Source organism: Gymnoscopelus microlampas (genome assembly GCF_963454915.1).
Source record: "Gymnoscopelus microlampas genome assembly, chromosome: 5".
Taxonomy (NCBI): domain Eukaryota; kingdom Metazoa; phylum Chordata; class Actinopteri; order Myctophiformes; family Myctophidae; genus Gymnoscopelus; species Gymnoscopelus microlampas.
Window position 1 is genome coordinate 34,472,428 of NC_139942.1, and position 18,468 is coordinate 34,490,895.

Sequence of the window (18,468 nt, forward strand, 5' to 3'; positions counted from 1 at the left end):
ATGCAGTCCGGTTGTCGTGCAAGGCTTAAGAAGAAATGGCACCCTTTTCACATTGGCCTATTATAGCGCCACCAGGAGGCCACAATAGCCTACCTGACCTGGCGGAGACCTGTGCTCCGAGGAGCATTTTTTCTAGTTTGCATCTGAAGTTTAAAGCCTAGCAGATCTACAAGCAAGATCTACAAGCTCACAACACACCGCCGGGATGCAACGCGTTGTGAGCTTGTAGATCTGCTATTTTCAGTGCACAATGCGATGTGAAACCAATTATAACTCATCCTTTACCCCATCATCTTTTTCCTCTAGGACAGCTTCCCTCACTGCACAGGTGGCACATGGATTTCAAGACTTCAAATGAAGAGGTAAGATCTGAACGGTCCTCATCATGAATGAATTGTAACTGAAACTAATAGGGTCAGTTATGTCATTGCCTCTGTGTTTAGTTTCGTTTTTTCCCCCACTGCATTGTCAAATGTCAGGTGTGTTAACCTTTGGTCAGCATTTAGCATCATTGATTAAGCTCCAGTATCTGACTGCATCTTGTTAGATATCCTTGTTGCAAATCTGGTGCTGTCTGTAGTTTAAATTGTCATGTACATTATTGTATCTGATTGTAGATGATTATGTAGATAATAATAGTGGGGGGATTATGAAAGGAGAGCATGATAAACCATAAAATGGGATCAGAGATAAGGCTAATTGCATACAGTACATGCTCTGCAGCGGGTCAAACAATGCTCAGCCGCTTGAGAAATTGTCTGACCCAGCAATGTACACGTTACGACATTACTGCCCTGATTTTTCTTCACTAATGACTCTCTCCCTCTCCCTCCCTCCCTCCCTCCCCCCCTCTCTCTCTCTCTCTCTCACACAGTCACACACACACACACACACACACACACACACACACACACACACACACACACACACACACACACACACACACACACACACACACACACACACACACACACACACACACACACACACACACACACACACACACACACACACACACACACACACACACACACACACACACACACACACACACACACACACACACACACACACACACAGAGAGAGAGAGAGAGATCACACACAGATCACATATGGACATACAGACATACTCTCGGGCATTCTCTCTCTCTCTCTCTATCTCTCTCTCTCTCTATCTCTCTCTCTCTCTATCTATCTCTCTCTCTCTCTCTCTCTCGTGTTCTTGCCTCTCCCTAGCACATATACACACAGACACAAGTACACACACCGTGAATTGTTGCTCTCATTTCATTTCTCACAAAGGAAGCTGCAGGCATAGACTAATTTCTTAACCTGAATAAGGGGTCTTCACTTCCCTCGTGTTCCTCATTGTAGCTAAATGACAATTGACTTTGTAAAGTGAGTTAGATTCAAGTTTCATTTGCAACTGAGATGTTTCCCTTAGAGAAGGCAACCATGGGACTATATGTCTTGTTAACCAGTGACTAATGCATGCAGGGTGACAATGATGCTGACATTGGTGCATTTCCATTAGCAATTTTGTCAGGTGAAGGTGGTTCTTTTATTTAGACCTTTCTAAGTCTCAAGGACGAGACAAGCATTCCAATTAGCCCGGGAAGAGATAGCTATGCAAAATGCAAATTTATGCGGATTAGAATGTTTTAAATGGCTCATCTCCTCATCCTACTTGCGTAACACTGAGAAATTCATATGTAAGGTGTTCATTGATGAATTCAGCTCATTTCTGAGATTTTATTCACCTTCTCTCGTGGGATAGATGCATTACTGTTTAAGAAAATATCACAAGAGTATATCATAGATATGAGAGTGAATGGAGGATGCATCTGAATGCTGAACGCTTTGTGCAAACGATGCACTGAGTCATCCAAGCAACATGTCCCTGACCATGTTTTCCTCAATGTGCAGTTTTATAAGTTTTATTCATTTGAATCGTATAGCATAAATGTTAACGTGATGACTGTCTGTGAATAGCTAATAAAATCTGCCCAGATGTATTTGTGATCTGACACTATTTTTGTATTGACTTCATTTCATATGCAGTGCTGCGTTTTGCTCTGAAAGCATTACATACATACATATATTGCTAAATATGATCAATGCCTTCAATATGAAGTCTCAATATAAAGAGAGAATTGAAGTGTTCTCAGTGTAGTGCAAATCTCTGCCAGGAGACACTCTCCTACATGTTCCTCCCTCCATCATTGTGTCTGTGTGGTGCATGATGACAATGTGTTGGGGTTGTGTGTGTGTGTGTGTGTGTGTGTGTGTGTGTATGAAAAGGCACAGGACAATGGGGCGAAGGGCTATGATAATGGATGCTGATTGTTAATGCCTTGCGTCAATTATATTTGTACAGGCCAGGGGTGAACTTGGAACACAAATCAGTCTGGGAATTTAAATGACAGCGGCCCCCATGTCTGTCCAAATTGACATTAAAATAATATAGCATGCAACCAATGGATCAACCGGATGATCACCAGTCAGTTGATGGAAGTAATACAAATTAAAGCATAATAGGTCCAGTCCTCTACGTGTTTTGTGCTTCATACAGTAGTGTATGAAATAAAGTTACTCAATGGTAGGACACAGAGGACGAAAAGATCACAAAGAATATAAAGAAAACAGGGACCCCTGGAGTTACAGACTTCGGTAGGTCACAAATTCTGGTGTACTGTAACTATGAATCAACATGAAAAGTGGACAGATTTAACTTATACTCCTAGGTTGCAATGTGACCCACACCCACGTGGTGAGTCCTTCACGAGAGGAAGTAAGAACTTGGCACCATGCCATACACTGGTCTCTGTCTTCATACAAATCAACCTTTCTCCATCGTTCTCTCTGAGTTACGACAGCTTGGACTGAGGTGAATATGCGCAGACATTTAGACTGTAGTAATTTGTTGGTTTGTTTGGGTCTGTTAATTGTCACATTTATAAATGTATGTTGATGTTTATCAAAGGAGGGCTTACAGCGGATTGTGTGTAGTTTTGTGTGGTCTGTCAGCCATCTTCGCACCCACAAGACATCGTGAAGTCATTGGTCATCTTCGCACGCGAAGGACGAACATGCTGTCTGTCTCTATCTCTCCCTCCCTATAGATCTATCGCCAATGAATATATGAAAAGGTCTCTCACTGAAAACGTTTTAAAAGAAGTATATATATTCACTGTCTATCAACAGTGAATATATGAATGAATATGTCTCTTTACAGTTATCCTTAACAGGCATCTGTCAAGGTTCTGTAGTGATGTACATCCCAGTAGTCCATTTGGAAACGCCAGAGTCAGTAATCCAAAAGTACAGACAGTGCCAGAGTCAAAGCGGGAGTCAGTAATCCCAAAAGAACAGAGCAGACAGTGCAGGTCTTAAACTCTCACGGGGGTCAAGCTTGGTTGTCGGAGCCTGATGGCTACTGACAATAACAAGCCAAGGAGGAATAGCTGACATGGTGATAGGCAAGCTACACTGTCACATTCTTCAAGTTCCTTCCGCTCGGGAGGAGCATTTTCTGTGACATTTCATTTCGTGGCCGCTTAATTTAGTTGCGAAGGAATGATGAATGATGTTGTCTTTTTGATTATTTTCAGACAAAGACTGGGATTTATTTGCTGCAAGAAGGTAATGAGGAGCCATTCAATATTCGACTTCACTTGGCCAAAGACATTCTGACCATTCAAGAGCAAGATGTCATCTGTGTGTCGGGAGAGCCTTTTTATTCCTGTGTAAGTAACCCAAGCTGTCTAATACATAGTAGATGTTGACATCATCTGCATTTCTCATGACACACGCACTAAAATCAGATTTAGACAACAAAATCAACATCTTGTCAGTGTGGTGAGTGTCTATAATGTGCATGACAAATTAAGTTAATCTACAGTATAGCAGTTATTGAAATGTGGCGTATTATTCGGTATGTGACACTCTCACTGTGATGCATGCTTTGCAGAATGGCACATTCCCAGGGGTCTGTACCATTCCCTCCTTTCTTCCCCTACACCAAATCTTGCCGTATCCGGAAATAGCTGAAAATAGTGTGAATGTTTGCCTAGTTTCACCAAATGTTCGCCTATTATGACATGCCCAGAATAGGGACGATAGGATTCATGTGGCTGAAAATGCTTGTTTTTTGTTTTTCCATTGCCAGACACATTTTGCCTTGGTTGGTAAATATGTAATGTTCACCTTGTTTGAGTGACAGTTACCTTGGTCAATTCTGATGGAGAGTCCCACATTGGCTTGCCAGAACAGAGACCAGTCAGTGGGAGGCTTAAAGCCCCATTATACTTCGGCGCATGGGTGTCGCGCACCGAAAACAAGCTCACAACACGCCGCAGCGGGAAGCGCTGTGAGCTTGTAGATCTGCTATTTTCAGTGCACGACACCGGTCATGCAACAAAGTATAAATCAGGCTTCAGCACATGTCTCTGCTCCCGAGGCACTCAGTTTCATGAGTATGCTGGGGGGGGGGGGGGGGGGGCACTATACCAAGACGGGTGTTGGTATGTCGTTGCTGTCGGGCAGAAGCCTTGTATCTCCATATTTCAACCTTTTCTTTTGTTTTATCATACAGCACTGTCTATTTACAAGCTCACAGTGTGTTGCGATGCGTTAAATCCTATTTAGTCAATATTGAATATTGAAAAATATTCAGGGATTGACTTCCCTGGCCTACTGGCAGCGTGTGCAGGAAATTTGGCGCTGATCGATCCAGTGGTTTGCGAGTTCACCAGCAGACAGACAGACAGACAGACAGACAGACAGACAGACAGACAGACAGACAGACACACACACACACACACACACACACACACACACACACACACACACACACACACACACACACACACAGATTAGAGGTATTTAGATGGATTTTCTATGAGAAGAGGAGCACACCTGCACTCAGTATCTTTGAAATTCCAGTGATCGGTGAGACCATCAGATGAAAAGAATAGGGTAGAGTATTCTTGTTGTTACGTTAGAGGGGGTGATTCAAATCGATTTGTTGTGATACGCACAGTACTCCTGAGAAAATGTGGACAATTACAAAAGTTTTCACATTTGATTTATACAATACAAGCAGTCAAAATATCTTCTGGTTCCTCTAGTACAAGCAATAAATCATAGGCTGTCCAGAAATGTTTAGTATAGACATGATGGCATTTCAGTGATGATAGTTTACTAAAATTATGGCTTTTTTGGAACCTTTCAACTGATATCACATACAGTAACACTATGGCACGGTGGTTCTCAAAGGGTTGTCTAGGGACCCTCAGGGTTCCTTAAGGGGGTAAATGGTGAGAGTGTACAAATGGAGCCAAATTCAATTTGTATTCTCTGAGAGTTATGGGGCCCTTGAAATATATATATATTTTTTTAAACGTTTGAGAACCACTTCTTTAGCGTATCACACAAAAGGTTCTTCTCCTGTTTATTATCTTCTGCCAGAGTATCTCAAATAGGCTCAGCATCCCCTGAAATCATTACTGTGCTCTTCTACCCAAATCTTTTAACAGGAGAGGACTGTAACGATCAGAAGGCAGACAATTGGAGGTTTCGGGCTGAGTATTAAGGTAATTTAGATCTTATTGATCTAGTCCACTCTCCACAGCTTTTTCTTTTAATTTACTGTCACCTAACATTATTGACCTTTTTTTCTTTTTTTGTCTAAATGTATTAAATAGTGAGGGTAGTTTTTTTTGTGTAAAATGGAGTTGCTCCCCCTTATCTTGTCACAATGGTTCTTTGTTCCTCTATAATAACTCTGTTTAATTTGTCTCTTAGGGTGGAGCGGAACACAAAATCCCTGTTGTGATCTCAAAAATATCGAAAGAGCAAAAAGGTAAATTATTATGTGCTAGAGCCCGACCGATTATCGATGTTTTGACCAATATTTTCTTTAGAAGTGCAAAATCTTGCATGTTCTCCCGGTGTCTCCTAGGGTAGTTAATACCCTCACAAAAACATGTAGTAATCCTGGTCGCTATACCTCCTCCCCATGACAGCCGGGGCGCCTGATGGAGGGGAAGGGAACTGGTTGGAATAACGTGTTCCTTCCACGCGCTACGTCCTACCGGGGAAATTCCCCCGTGTCAGGTGACAAGTCAGTTGGCTCTCATGCATTGAAGGAGGCATGAGCTCGGCCCTGGGCTCCCTAGGCTGGTGGGGGGAGTGTAGCGCCCAGGGTCACTTAGAAAATTGGCACCGGGAGAAAAAGGGTTACAAAATCGTGGGATAAAAAAAGAAAAAGAAAAAAAAGAAAGTGCAAAATCAATTCTAATCAATTTGAAAACAGAAATGTGATTACTGTTTTTAAAAAATAGAAAATTCAACAATAGCTGATCTACAAGCTCACAATGTGTCGCAATGAGACACACCTATGGGGGGAGGGGTGGGTCATGGGTTCGTCACAAATCAAAATTTGTATTGTATGCCCTATGGTTCAAGAGTTATAGGCCAAAACGTGAAGCGGCCTCTTATAGTGCCACCAGGAGGCTGATTTGAAAGATTTGGGGCCGAGGTTCTTCCTTTGTTGCTAATCTTTGCCAATCAGTCCAATGAATGAGAATAGAGATTAGCTATTCGCAGACAGATGGACGCACAGACACACGGACATACAGGAGTGAGAACATAGTCTCCGGCCTCTGTCCGTCCGTCCCTCTGCCATCTGGCCTGGCGGAGACAGTAATGGCCGATATATCGGCCAAATCGATATATCTGTCTGGCTCTAATCTCTGCACAAGCCATTAGTATGCCTCATGTTTTTCCATGGAGGCTCCTTTACTGAAGTGATTTTCTCCATTTTCTTCCAGCTGAACTCTCTGGGTTGCTTTTCATTGGAGACGCCATCCTCCAGGTAGAGAAAGCAGACACACCATATGTCATTTAAATGCTTGTTTATACATCTCAGCCCACTCTGCAAAGTGATGCACATCTTTAATATTTCATACACCATATGTCAGCACCACTGCTGAAACACTCAGCAGTTCTTCTATAGGTGTAAATGTCAGTGTTGTTGCATAGGTTTGCAGGGGTGAAAAAAAAGGCGGGCTGTGATGCAGTCTGCAAAGATAACGTTGACAGGATAGCAATACAGTATTAATGGCAGCTGTGAATGTCACCCTGTGTTTACAGTTGTTAGTCCAGATAGGCAAGGCAAGACAACTGTATTGGTATTGCATAACAAGGGATTTAAGAAGAAAGTATAACAATAACAATATTGTGGTTGGTTTGTTAGTCAATATTTTGCAGATAAGAACACACCGTGACCAAAATATATTGATGTTGTTATTTTAACCCCAAAATTTTGCTTTGGTTTCCAGATAAATGGAATAAATGTAAGAAGCTATCGCCATGAGGAAGTGGTACGTTGTCAACTGATATCTCATATTTCACCTACGCTGCAGCAACTCTCACAGCACATTTTTATCTTGTTTCACATTGTGATCATTATCTTTTAGACGTGGAAAACCATTTTTATCCATTTTGAATTGAACAGCTTCAAAATGTGTAAGCACTATAATTTCAGGGTGATGTAAAGCCCTTATCTAAGCTTTCCTTTCTTTACAGAACAACTGTTACACAATGCCTTATGTCATACATCATACCAAGGGGCTAGCAGTAAGCCTTAATATTTAGCCACAAATAGACATTTATGTATTGTGTACATTTCAGGTCCAGGTTTTGAGAAATGCTGGTGAAGAAGTGACACTCACTGTCTCCTTTCTAAAGAAGACTCCAGCTTTTCTTAAACTACCCCTCTGTGAAGATTGCACATGTAAGAATACTCACATACTAAGTAAGAAAAGCCTCTTTTATACTTCATCCCACAACGGTGTCCCATGCAACTAATTAACACTGCAGTGTAACCTGCATGTAAAAAGAAATCGGTGAATCTGACCTTTTTCAATAACTAAATAAACATTAATTGGCTAATATCCACGAAACAAAGACAGGCACGCACTTCCACCCCAACTAATTGCGACAAGAACTAAATAAAGACATTAATTGCCTAATGACAAAGAAACTGAGACAAGCATGCACTTCCACCTGAAGAAACATTTAATTTGACAGAGACACTCAACAAAAAGAATTACACACTGCACATTGTATAGATGTTGCCTTTGTGCAAACAATGAACTACTAAACGTGGAGGCATGAGCCCTTCATTACAGACAAAACACACACTGAGATGTGGTTCACAAATACCTATCATACCCAGGCATATGCCAAGTCACTATAACTGTTGCCTTATCTGTAAAGTAAGCAAATATTAGGGTACTGTATCCCTAATATGTGCACAGTGTGTGTGATATCCCTAATATTTGCGCAGCGTGTGATAACGCCGCATAGTAGCTGATGAGTATAATTCACTTTGAAGGATACCCTTGAAATGCTAGCTCTTTACAGAAACTGCTGCTGTGACATATGAACACACATCGGGGGATGTGGCTTTCTTGCTCGTCCCTTCAGGTGTACCCAGTGACCAGAGTAGCGGGACGTCCTCTCCTCTGTGCGACAGTGGCCTCCATTTGAACTACCATCCCAACAACACGGTAGGTACTGGCCCCTTACTCCATCACAAAGTCTACGACAGTGGTTCTCAATGCGTGGTCCAATGCAGGGACCCCTCCATAGGGGTCCTTGAGGGGGTCCCCAGCTAAATGATTGATAGTTTGGAACCAAATGGGCCATTTACGGGTCTGTAACTCTGAGAGTGTGCAAATGGAACCAAATGGACCCTGGTTCCATTTGCACACTCTCAGAGTTAAATGAACACTGGATATTACAGTGTAGATTGGGGTACCAGAGATAAAAATGGGCGTCTGTGGCCTAATACCTGTCAAACTTGGTGTCCTTGAAAGGTTGAGAATCACTAGTCTACGACTACGTTCCATAACTATCCCTCTATCGCTATGCGGCAGCGTGCCAAAGGCCAACAAGCTGTTTCCATGCAACTGTTTCTATTTTGCTGAGAATCAACACACTCCATCTTTATCTTAGAGGTGAAGTGAATCAACTTCCTCCGCTCTCCCCACCTGAGCAGCTGCGGCAGCGCGGGCGCCGACTGTTGACATTTCCGCTGCATGAAATGAGGCGAGAGTGAGAAATGAGCATGAGGTGGGAAAACGATAAGCTCCTCTCTGCCTTGTGTTGTGTGTCGTCTCCAGGACACCCTCTCCTGCTCCTCCTGGCCCACTTCCCCAGGGCTGCGCTGGGAGAAGAGATGGGTGGACCTGCGGCTCATTCCTTTGCTCCACTCGCGCCTGTCACAGCACGTGCCGGGCTCTGATGTGTGCAGGTGAGTGCGCGCAGGGGACCTCATGTTTTGTCAGAGAAGTGGCTCAGGCAGCCAGTTTCCGACCTTGTCACTTCTGGTGACGGTTTGTAGGCTCTGCACCGGCAAGCTGAGTTACAGTAGTTGTCCCCTGCTGAGACTCGTCATGGCAGCAGTGTCGAGATGACTATTCAAACGGAGCCAGCAGTAGACAGTAATGCTGCCTGTGCCAATATGTTTGGATGTTGTTCAAAAGACTTCTGCAGTACAGTATGTCTTGATCAAGTAATCTAAATAAATTGCATTACAGTTTTGGATAATATAAAGACTTGCTATTGCTATCAGACCAAAAAATAAATAATTTAGTTTTATTGAAGTTGGATGAAGTGGTCTCTTAAAAGCTATCCTTGAGCCTAATTTATACTTTGTTTCATGACCGTGTGACTTGATTATAACTGATTCTCAAAAGAAAATCTATATTTTTGTTGAGTGATGCGGTCGTGCAACAAAGTATAAATGAGCCTTTAATCACATTTTCTGTCTCCATTTATTTGCCCCAATGTGTTCAGGAAAAATGCTTTTCAAGTGATAGCTGTTGATGGGGTTTGCAGTGGTGTCATTCAATGCCACACAGCTGAAGACTGCTTAGAATGGCTTCAAGCAATAGCCAGCAACATATCCAACCTCACTAAGCACAATGTAAGTATTGGACAACATCAGAAAGATTCTAGCAAATATGTTATCTCTATTGATATATGTAGTTGACGAAGTAGTCAAAGTGCTTAGGCGTTTTGGGCTTCAATGTTGGTGACAATTTGAATAAACAATAAACAATACTATTACAAATGTCACATGATAAGTAGACGTATACTAATGTCTTCACACTTAGAGATAAGTGCATACTCTCCTCTAACGGCCTGGGGTCACAATAACAGTGTTAGAACTTGGCACTGTACATTTACTCCCTGAAGGTAAAATCATGCGCATGTATTATCTATAATTCATTACAATGTATTATATAATAATGATGCCAAGGGGTGGAACGCACATTAAAATAACTCATGAGATAGCAATTCTTTATTCCATTTCTCTTTGTGAACATATTTCTGAGCTTCACAAGAGTTTGGAAAACGTAGTGCTTTCATGTTGCCAGATAAAGTAGGTAAAGCTCAACAGACAAGGCCACATGCAGAGTGTTTAGTAGCCATATCTGGTTTTCAAGCCAGTAGCATTTGAATACCTTTCAAAATATCCATTTAGGTGTATTGTCCTGTATGTCAGTGTGACATTTCTGCCATTGATAGGTACATTAATAGAGTTAAGAAAGCCGATGCTTGCTGGTTCCTTTTAGACATTCCCGGGGGAAACACAAAAGCTCCAGCCACCTGTGTTGGCATGCTACTCAACATAAATGTCCAACAATTAAAAACCTCAGAGGGTGGTAATTATGATGTGGTGTTTGGGCTGGCTGTATATGAGAGAGCTGTATGCGAGTCTCCGGGGGATAATGGAGCCCTGGCTAATTTGGAGTGCATTAAGTGAGGGTCATACTGAGCACAACACAGATTACTCATTGTCAGAATGGATTGAATGATTGAAAGGGCATTTCTGGCCTCAGCCTTTATTAAAAATTGTGAGCCATCAAAATAAGCTGATGTTACGGACATACAGATTTCTTAACTACTATATACTTAGTTGACCAGAGTCACCCAGGGGCCAGGCTCTGTGCTAGGTCCGCTCCCTTTCTTTTACCCCTACACCAAATCTCTTTGCCAAAAATAGCCGATCTACTAACTCACAACAACGTGTCACATTGCGATGCGTTATGAGCTTGTGGATCTGCTATTTTTACAGAATGTTTGCGTCAGAATAGTGACGCTATGGGTGAATGTACTGTAGATACTACTACTACTGTAGATATATTTTTAATGGGTGAAATGTTATATGATTTTGACATGCAGAACAGTGCTACAGTAACACTGGCAGACCACAACTGGTCACAATAACCTGCAGTTGAAGGAAGACAAACCCACCGGCACACATGCAGAGATGATCTCCATCCAGCTCACGTCTCGACTGTAGTGCAGGCTATTTCTTTTCCAGCTAGCAAAAAAAACAACAACATCTTGTTTTCTCCCTGGGCTCACCCTCAAATGACATTTCAAAATGAGGACTTGCCAGTTGTTCTTGCCTCCATTGGAGGACAAGAGCCAGTTTTGATGGTCTAATTCAGCGTTCTGTTCCTTGAGAGTGAGAGTTTTATTGATAGCGTGGTGTGAATTAGGAATGGCTGATACCTGGGATCTGAACCGAATGTTTTAATTTAAAGCCTCACTGCTCTCTCAGTGGTTCCCTGCATTTAAAACCAGCATTTAGGAAGAGCCTCAGGTCCTTGTGGAAATTACTCTATGAATCTATCACTATTTTTCCAATTTGCATACATTGAATTAAAGTAGCCATAACAGTGTTCCTCTGATGCTGTGGAGGAACACAAATATTTGTGTCACTGTTTGTTTGTCCTTGGAGGAAATGTTTGGCCTGAATGTGTGTTCTAATGGGACAAATGCCATATATACACATGCATATATATATATATATACACACACACCGTATATCTAGGTGTGCCCTGGGATCTTTTGGCTATGCCAGGTGTGCCTTGGCACCAAAAAGGTTGGGAAACACTGCTCTAGATCACGTTTTAAAGTGGGGACCGGCAGGGGGCGCCAGGGAGCAATTGGACAGGACAGGAAATTGTATTTTATTTTTTGAAAGAATCATACAAAATTAAAGTTTAAACATGTGCGTGTGTGTGCGCGCGCGCGCACACACACACACACACACACACACACACACACACACACACACACACACATATATGCAGTTCTGTAGGTAGTAGTATATTGTTTCGTTTTTTTGCCATTTTGCAATAGCGGGGCCACTGCCAGAGGCTATGGCTATTTGGGGGTCCTTGGCATGGAAAGGTTTGGGATCCCCTGCTCTAGATTGCTCCAGTAATTGCTCTCTGATACTTAGAAGGTAGGTAGAAGATAGAAATGTTTACTATATAATTTTTTTTTGTTCTAACAGGTGAAGAAGATTAACAGAAATTTCCCGGTGAATCAGCAGGTAAGTCAATCAACTCAATCTGCCTTGTTCTAGTACCAGATCTGTGAAACTTGATGCCGTGTGTACTGTGCTTTTTATTGGGCATTTTGATAGATACGTTTTGTATGCTACCTATTGCTGTCTTTAAAGAAAACTTTGATAGTCATCACTGGAATATTTCCTCTGAATGAAACAGACAGTCACTCTAACCATGTTGGTCAAAGAAAGAACGGGGTCAAATCTTTGCAACTGTTGCAAAAGAGGCAGAATGTTTGCATCATGAAAGTCCATTCCATCGACTGTGAAAATAAGCAGCTCAAGTGCCTGCACACAGATTGGGAATTTTGTGTTTTCATAATTAATTCAACAGTCGCTGCTTCCCATTTGACAAAGTACAAAATCACATGACTTTTTATCTCTGCAATTAACCCATTCACTCCGGGAACGCATCTACAAATGTCTTTTTCATGTCAAATGACAAACTTTTTCATGTCAAGGACTCCCAAAGTGATAGGTATTTGGCCGCCAACCGGCGACCCCCCATCTCAAAATGTTTTGTTTCACCAGAAGCAAAGATTTGAGTCACAAATGTTCGCTTAAGAAATATGTATATTCAAAGATTTGCACAAATTTACACGATTAAAAAGACATTTTAGATCTACAAGCTCATAGCACGGCACTCGGTGCCGCGCTATGAGCTTGTATATCTGCTATTTTTCAATAGGCGAAGTATAAAATAATGGTTATAGCTGAAATCTAAAATGACACAGATGTGTTCCCTGATTGAATGGGTTAAATTCCATTACAAGAGAATGCTCGTCCTGAATCTTTCACTCAATGGAGTTGGCATTCATCAAAATCTCCACATGGCAATACTGCCAAACATTCTACTGGTTCTGCAATCGCACTGAATGTGGCAGTACAGCCTTGAAGCCTTACAATCCTTTTACAACCTCTATAACAGTGTCATAACTCCCTCTCGTTGTCTGTATCGTATATCATACAACTTCCTCCCTACATTGTACCCTACACGTGCACCTCTCTCTCTGTATGTTTCTATCAATGTCTCTCCTTTAACCCGTTAAGGCTTCTACAAATGTCTTCTAAAACAGTTGTCTGAAAAACGTATGTCGTTATATCAGTGGTTCCCAAACTTTTCCATGTCAAGAAACTCCAAAATTATATGTATTTGCGCCACGGACCCCCATCTCAAAATATTTTTTCCAGTGACCCCCAGAAGCAAAGATTTGTAAAGATGTTTGCTTAAAAAATATATATATTCAAAGATTTTCACGGATTTTCACGCATTTTTCAAAAATAGCAGATATACAAGCTCATAGTGCGGCACCGCCATAGCCAAAGTATAAAATAATGGTTTAAGTGGTTACACAGATGCGTTCCCGGTTTTAATGGGTGAATCTTCTGATAGATCATCTACATGGGCTGGGCAGACGAGAAGGAACAGGACTCTGTTCAGGATCGAATGTACTCACCAAAGTTCCTCGCCTTGAGGGGTTCTGCGCTCTTCAAGTTCTCAGCACCTCCTGTAAGTTTTTGTGTGTGGGTGGTGGAGGTGGAGGAGGTATCTCGGTTCTGTTTGTAATAAAATAAAGGTCTTGTGTTTGAATTGAGCTCGTCCAATGGCTTCCACGGTAGCAGCAGCCGTGCCATGTTGTTGATGGACAAAACGTTTTCCTGCTGGAAAATGGATGTGACTCAAACAAAAGCAATTGTGCCGCATTGATCTTGGTCTTGATTGATGATGATCATCAACTCTGTGTTTACATTTTGTGAGCCATGTAAGTGATTGTGACAAGATAGATAAGCTATTGATTTTAGTGAGTTAAGAGATGGGAAATAATTGATTAATAAGTAAAGTTGCAAGCACCCTTTGAATGGGCTGGAGGCTAAAAGAAGAGAATAGGGAAATGTTTATCTTTATATACATGCATGATTGATTAATGAATAAAGCTGCAAGCACCACTTGAATGTGCTGGAGAATAAAAGAGGAGAAACGGGAAATATTTAGCTTTGTCTAGATGCATGTGCTATACATTTTCATGTCTGTCAGAATAAATAGTTGAATGTAAATGAACATAGTGTGAATATAAATGATAGCAGTTAAGACCACGTTAAACCAAGCACTGAGCTGTAACTCATTTTAAAATAGGCTGTTTTTAAATGAGCAACCTGGAGAAAGAAATACAATGGCTCAAGTATTAGTTCCGGGGGCAGCTCTCATCTGTTCATTTCTTTAAAAGCCACAGCATAGCTATTCAGTAAAATATTCATTGAATATATTAAATCAAATCCAATTAAATATGACATGTTTCAGGTGACGACATGGGATTGGACCAGAGCAGAGAAGAGTTACACTGTGTATGAGATCATGTCCAAGGTCTTGAAGGTAAGGCAGATATTTTTATGCTTGAGGCATAACTTTAATATTTACAGGCAGAAATCTCAGTGTCTGGATGAACTTTTGAGGTGAAAGAATGAACCTGCAATTGAATTAGCTCATTAGAAGATATTTTAATGCATTCTCTTACAGTCCAACCACAGTGAGGTTTAACGTTATGGTGCAAATGCACTAGCCTAGTACCATCCCAGTCGCTTAGGGCTTGCCTTTTACGTTATTGTCTCCGTCAGGCCGAAGGTGTGGCCGAGACTATGTTTTGCCCCCTGTACGTCCGTCTGTTCGTCTGTCCGTCCGTCTGTCCGTCCTTCTTGTCTGTGTGTGTCTGTCCGTCTGTCTGTGAACAGCTAATCTCCGGCAAAGCTGACCCGATCAACGCCAAACTGTGCACACACACTCCCTGGATGCCAGAGCAGAACCTCTACCCCAACTCTTTCAGATCGGCCTGTTATAGCGCCACCAGGAAGCCAATTTTTGCAAAACACATTTTTTGATATTGCTCCTACAGATTTTCTCCAAACATCACGCAAATCGGTACACAGCATCTCTATAGTCATGTGCTCAAGACGGATCTGTTAGATTTTTCATATTCCATCCTGATTGGCTAAGATACTGTATGCATCTAAAGTTTGCATAATGGTTTGCTTTGAACAAAATGCCTCAAATCATGAACGCAGCGTCCGTGTGTCTGTGCAATAACTTAATCAATATTAACCCCTCAACTTCTACACATTCCACTCACCTCTATAATGATTCAGAACATTTCTGTCCCACAATAACCTACCTGACCTGGCGGAGACCTGTGCTCCGAGGAGCACTTTTTTTAGTACTTGTTCTGTGTTGCTGCTGTGGGAGCTATAGCAAAACATTGTTTGGTGCAGCATTTTCTGTGCTACCTTTAAACCCTATACTTATTTGACCAGCGAGGGTCCCCCAGGGATCTATACTAGGTCCATTATTACAGTATTTCCTGCTACATCAAATCCCTTTACCAAAAATAGCCAACCTACTGTACAAGCTCACAACACTATTTTCGCAGAATGTTTGCCCCCAGAATAGGGACACTAAGGTTCATGTGGTTAAACAAATGAACAGAGCGTGTTGAGGATAACTTGCAGTCTTTGGTTCCATGCTTTTCAAACCAGAGCAAGCAGAGCAGCTTCTTTGGTCACTGAGTGCAGCAACACATCATATGTCACTGCCACTTTTTGTTATCACCGAGTCACTGTGCCTGTCTGTACATGATCGTCATGGCAGCATTACGGTGTTATCTCAGGACAATGACCTTCTGGACAAGAGGAAGCATTGCTTCAGTGTCCAGACGGAGACTGGGGAGGACCTATTCTTCAGCGTGGAGCTGGATTGTGAGCTGCTGATCTGGGAGAAGGCTTTTCAGATGGCCACATTCCTGGAGGTAGAGAGGATACAGGTCAGTATGTAAACTACGAAGTGAAACGACCAGACCTGTTGTTTCAGTACAGTCAGTCCTGTAATATGCTTAGTGGAGTGAAATGGGATCTTTTCTGTGGGTGACTCTGGTAGCTATAATGTATTGTTCTGCTCTACAGTGTAAAACCTACGCCTGTATTATGGAGAGCCACCTTATGGGACTCACCATCGACTTCAGCATGGGATTTGTTTGCTTTGATGCTGCCTCAAAGGTGAGTAATGAACCGGGGGGGGGGGGGGGGGGGGCTCTGGTAAAAGTAGTCCTGATGTCTCAGCATCTCTTTTTGGTGTTGCTAACTTATTCTGCACTGTGCGCGTTTTGTAGTCTGAGTGCATTTGTTTTGACGGCTGGTCCCCTCTGGCTTCCAAACTCTCACTTGTGTCTGCAGTTCATTTTGGCCTTTACCCAAGTCTGAGAGCCATGCAAAACACTGCCACCCATTATGTGAATTAACAGGACACAGCCGCTGTCTATTGTTTTCTCGGATTTGGGCCCAAGTCCTGCAATATACGTTTTTTCCCCCACAAAGACTCACAATGCTGCCAATGTATTCATTGTATACAGACAAAGAGTAAAAAAAACGCAATCCATATGTCGAGACCAATCACCAAACATTACATATGGTGGGATTACTTAATAGTTTCGATTGGCACGTAAAAAACATGTTAGATGTCAATTTGAATTCTATAAGACAATTGACAGGCAGCCTACAGTAGCTTTAGCTTGTTTGTTTTATTATTGTTTATTATTATATAGGGCAGTGCACAATTAAAATTAATTGCACCAGAGTTAATTACCCTTTATTGTCCCTTGGCAGGTAGACAAAAACAACCACAGAACAGCAAATACATTACATAAAACAGCACAATACATAAAAGTGTGAGACAAAATAATCAGTATGACAAATACTATTTAAAGGGATTGTAGACAGTTCAGAGATAAACAAAGAAAAAAACTCCAGCAGTTCCTTTCCCCGACCACCAGGGGGTGACTTCCATAGAGTTAAGGGGGCTTCAAAACAGGCCATGCCGAATATAGGTTGCTTTATTCGGATAGAATTTGCGGAACTGCCCGCCCCTGCCGGTTCTCTGAATTTGTATTTTTAAATAGGCTCTTTCATGATAAATTGACCACATATATGAAGTTAAACAACTAAATTCTATCCAAACGATTTTTTAAAAGTAAATTCTGTGCCTCAAAAAAGAAGTTTGAAAGCGTTTTAAAACCGAAAGTAAAAAGTTCCCACGGACGTGCACGGACGCGCACATGCGTGCGTTAATTTACGACCCGGACAAACATAAACATTAGGGAAAATACGGATTTCAGAGAGAGGACTGTGTTTCAATGCAGGAAAACACCCCAGCATCATTACATAGTGGCTGATAGAGGGGAAAAAATGCAAAATATATATATATAAATATGTTTCAAATTTAGGCTTAATGTTGCCTACAATCCCTTTAAACAAGAAAGACATTACGTCATGTTGCCACTGCTTAATCATGTCAATCTGCTGTTTTGGCTATTTTTGAAGAACATTGCAAATTTAAGGGGGGTATTTTATGTATAAACGCCTAGAAAAACAAAACGAGCGCTATCCGAGCTGCGACCCTAAAGAACACCACCCTCCCTGACTGGGGGGGAAACAAAAACAAGCAAACATTTTTGTTTTGTTTTTCTATTGTGGATTAGACTGGGATCATGAGTAAGACCGGAATAAATGCAGGAAATGTGTGATACTGTGTATTGATTGCTTGATTGATTATTACACGTAATAATATATAACACAAGCTTCCCTTCCGCTGTAGACCGGCCAGGGAATGCTCAAACATGTTATATAAACCACAACTTGGATCTTTTTTCCCTTCTTTTTCCGGACATTGGTTGGATGTTTGCGTATCAACATCCTTTACAACCAATCGCCAATCTACATCCTTTACTTTGTCCGCACATCTCAACCTTATCGTTGACTGAATAGAAACGGCCACTTGCAGTATATTGACAGTAACCGTTAATGGCTCTAGGCCCCTTGCCGGCCTGTCGCAACTAGGCCACTTTCCCGTCGCAAAAACAACAAGACGGCAATCTTTGATGGTCACTTTGTGCTGACTTTAGCCAAAGCTTAAGGCTGTTTTTGAACACAGAGTTCAAGAACAAATCTTCTTTTGATTAAATCTGGTGCTGGATAGCTCTATATAGCAA

At 41.7% G+C, this 18,468-nt stretch overlaps 1 protein-coding gene across 2 annotated transcripts in view; it reads left to right on the forward strand.

Moving 5' to 3' along the window:
- Positions 1-268: 268 nt before the first annotated feature.
- Positions 269-18,468, forward strand: part of sntg1 (syntrophin, gamma 1) — a 22,154-nt gene continuing 3,954 nt past the window's right edge. Inside the window, exons 1-15 of one of the 2 annotated variants that reach the window (XM_084057067.1) lie at positions 269-362; positions 3,612-3,746; positions 5,538-5,594; positions 5,806-5,863; positions 6,834-6,877; positions 7,344-7,385; positions 7,696-7,819; positions 8,494-8,576; positions 9,192-9,322; positions 9,868-9,997; positions 12,386-12,424; positions 13,833-13,949; positions 14,739-14,810; positions 16,096-16,248; positions 16,388-16,480. In XM_084057067.1, coding sequence (XP_083913193.1) covers positions 336-362; positions 3,612-3,746; positions 5,538-5,594; positions 5,806-5,863; positions 6,834-6,877; positions 7,344-7,385; positions 7,696-7,819; positions 8,494-8,576; positions 9,192-9,322; positions 9,868-9,997; positions 12,386-12,424; positions 13,833-13,949; positions 14,739-14,810; positions 16,096-16,248; positions 16,388-16,480 — 1,305 coding nt within the window. In that variant the 5' untranslated portion in view covers positions 269-335. The remainder of the gene's footprint in view (positions 363-3,611; positions 3,747-5,537; positions 5,595-5,805; positions 5,864-6,833; positions 6,878-7,343; positions 7,386-7,695; positions 7,820-8,493; positions 8,577-9,191; positions 9,323-9,867; positions 9,998-12,385; positions 12,425-13,832; positions 13,950-14,738; positions 14,811-16,095; positions 16,249-16,387; positions 16,481-18,468) is intronic. The other variant, XM_084057068.1, reaches the window with a different exon arrangement.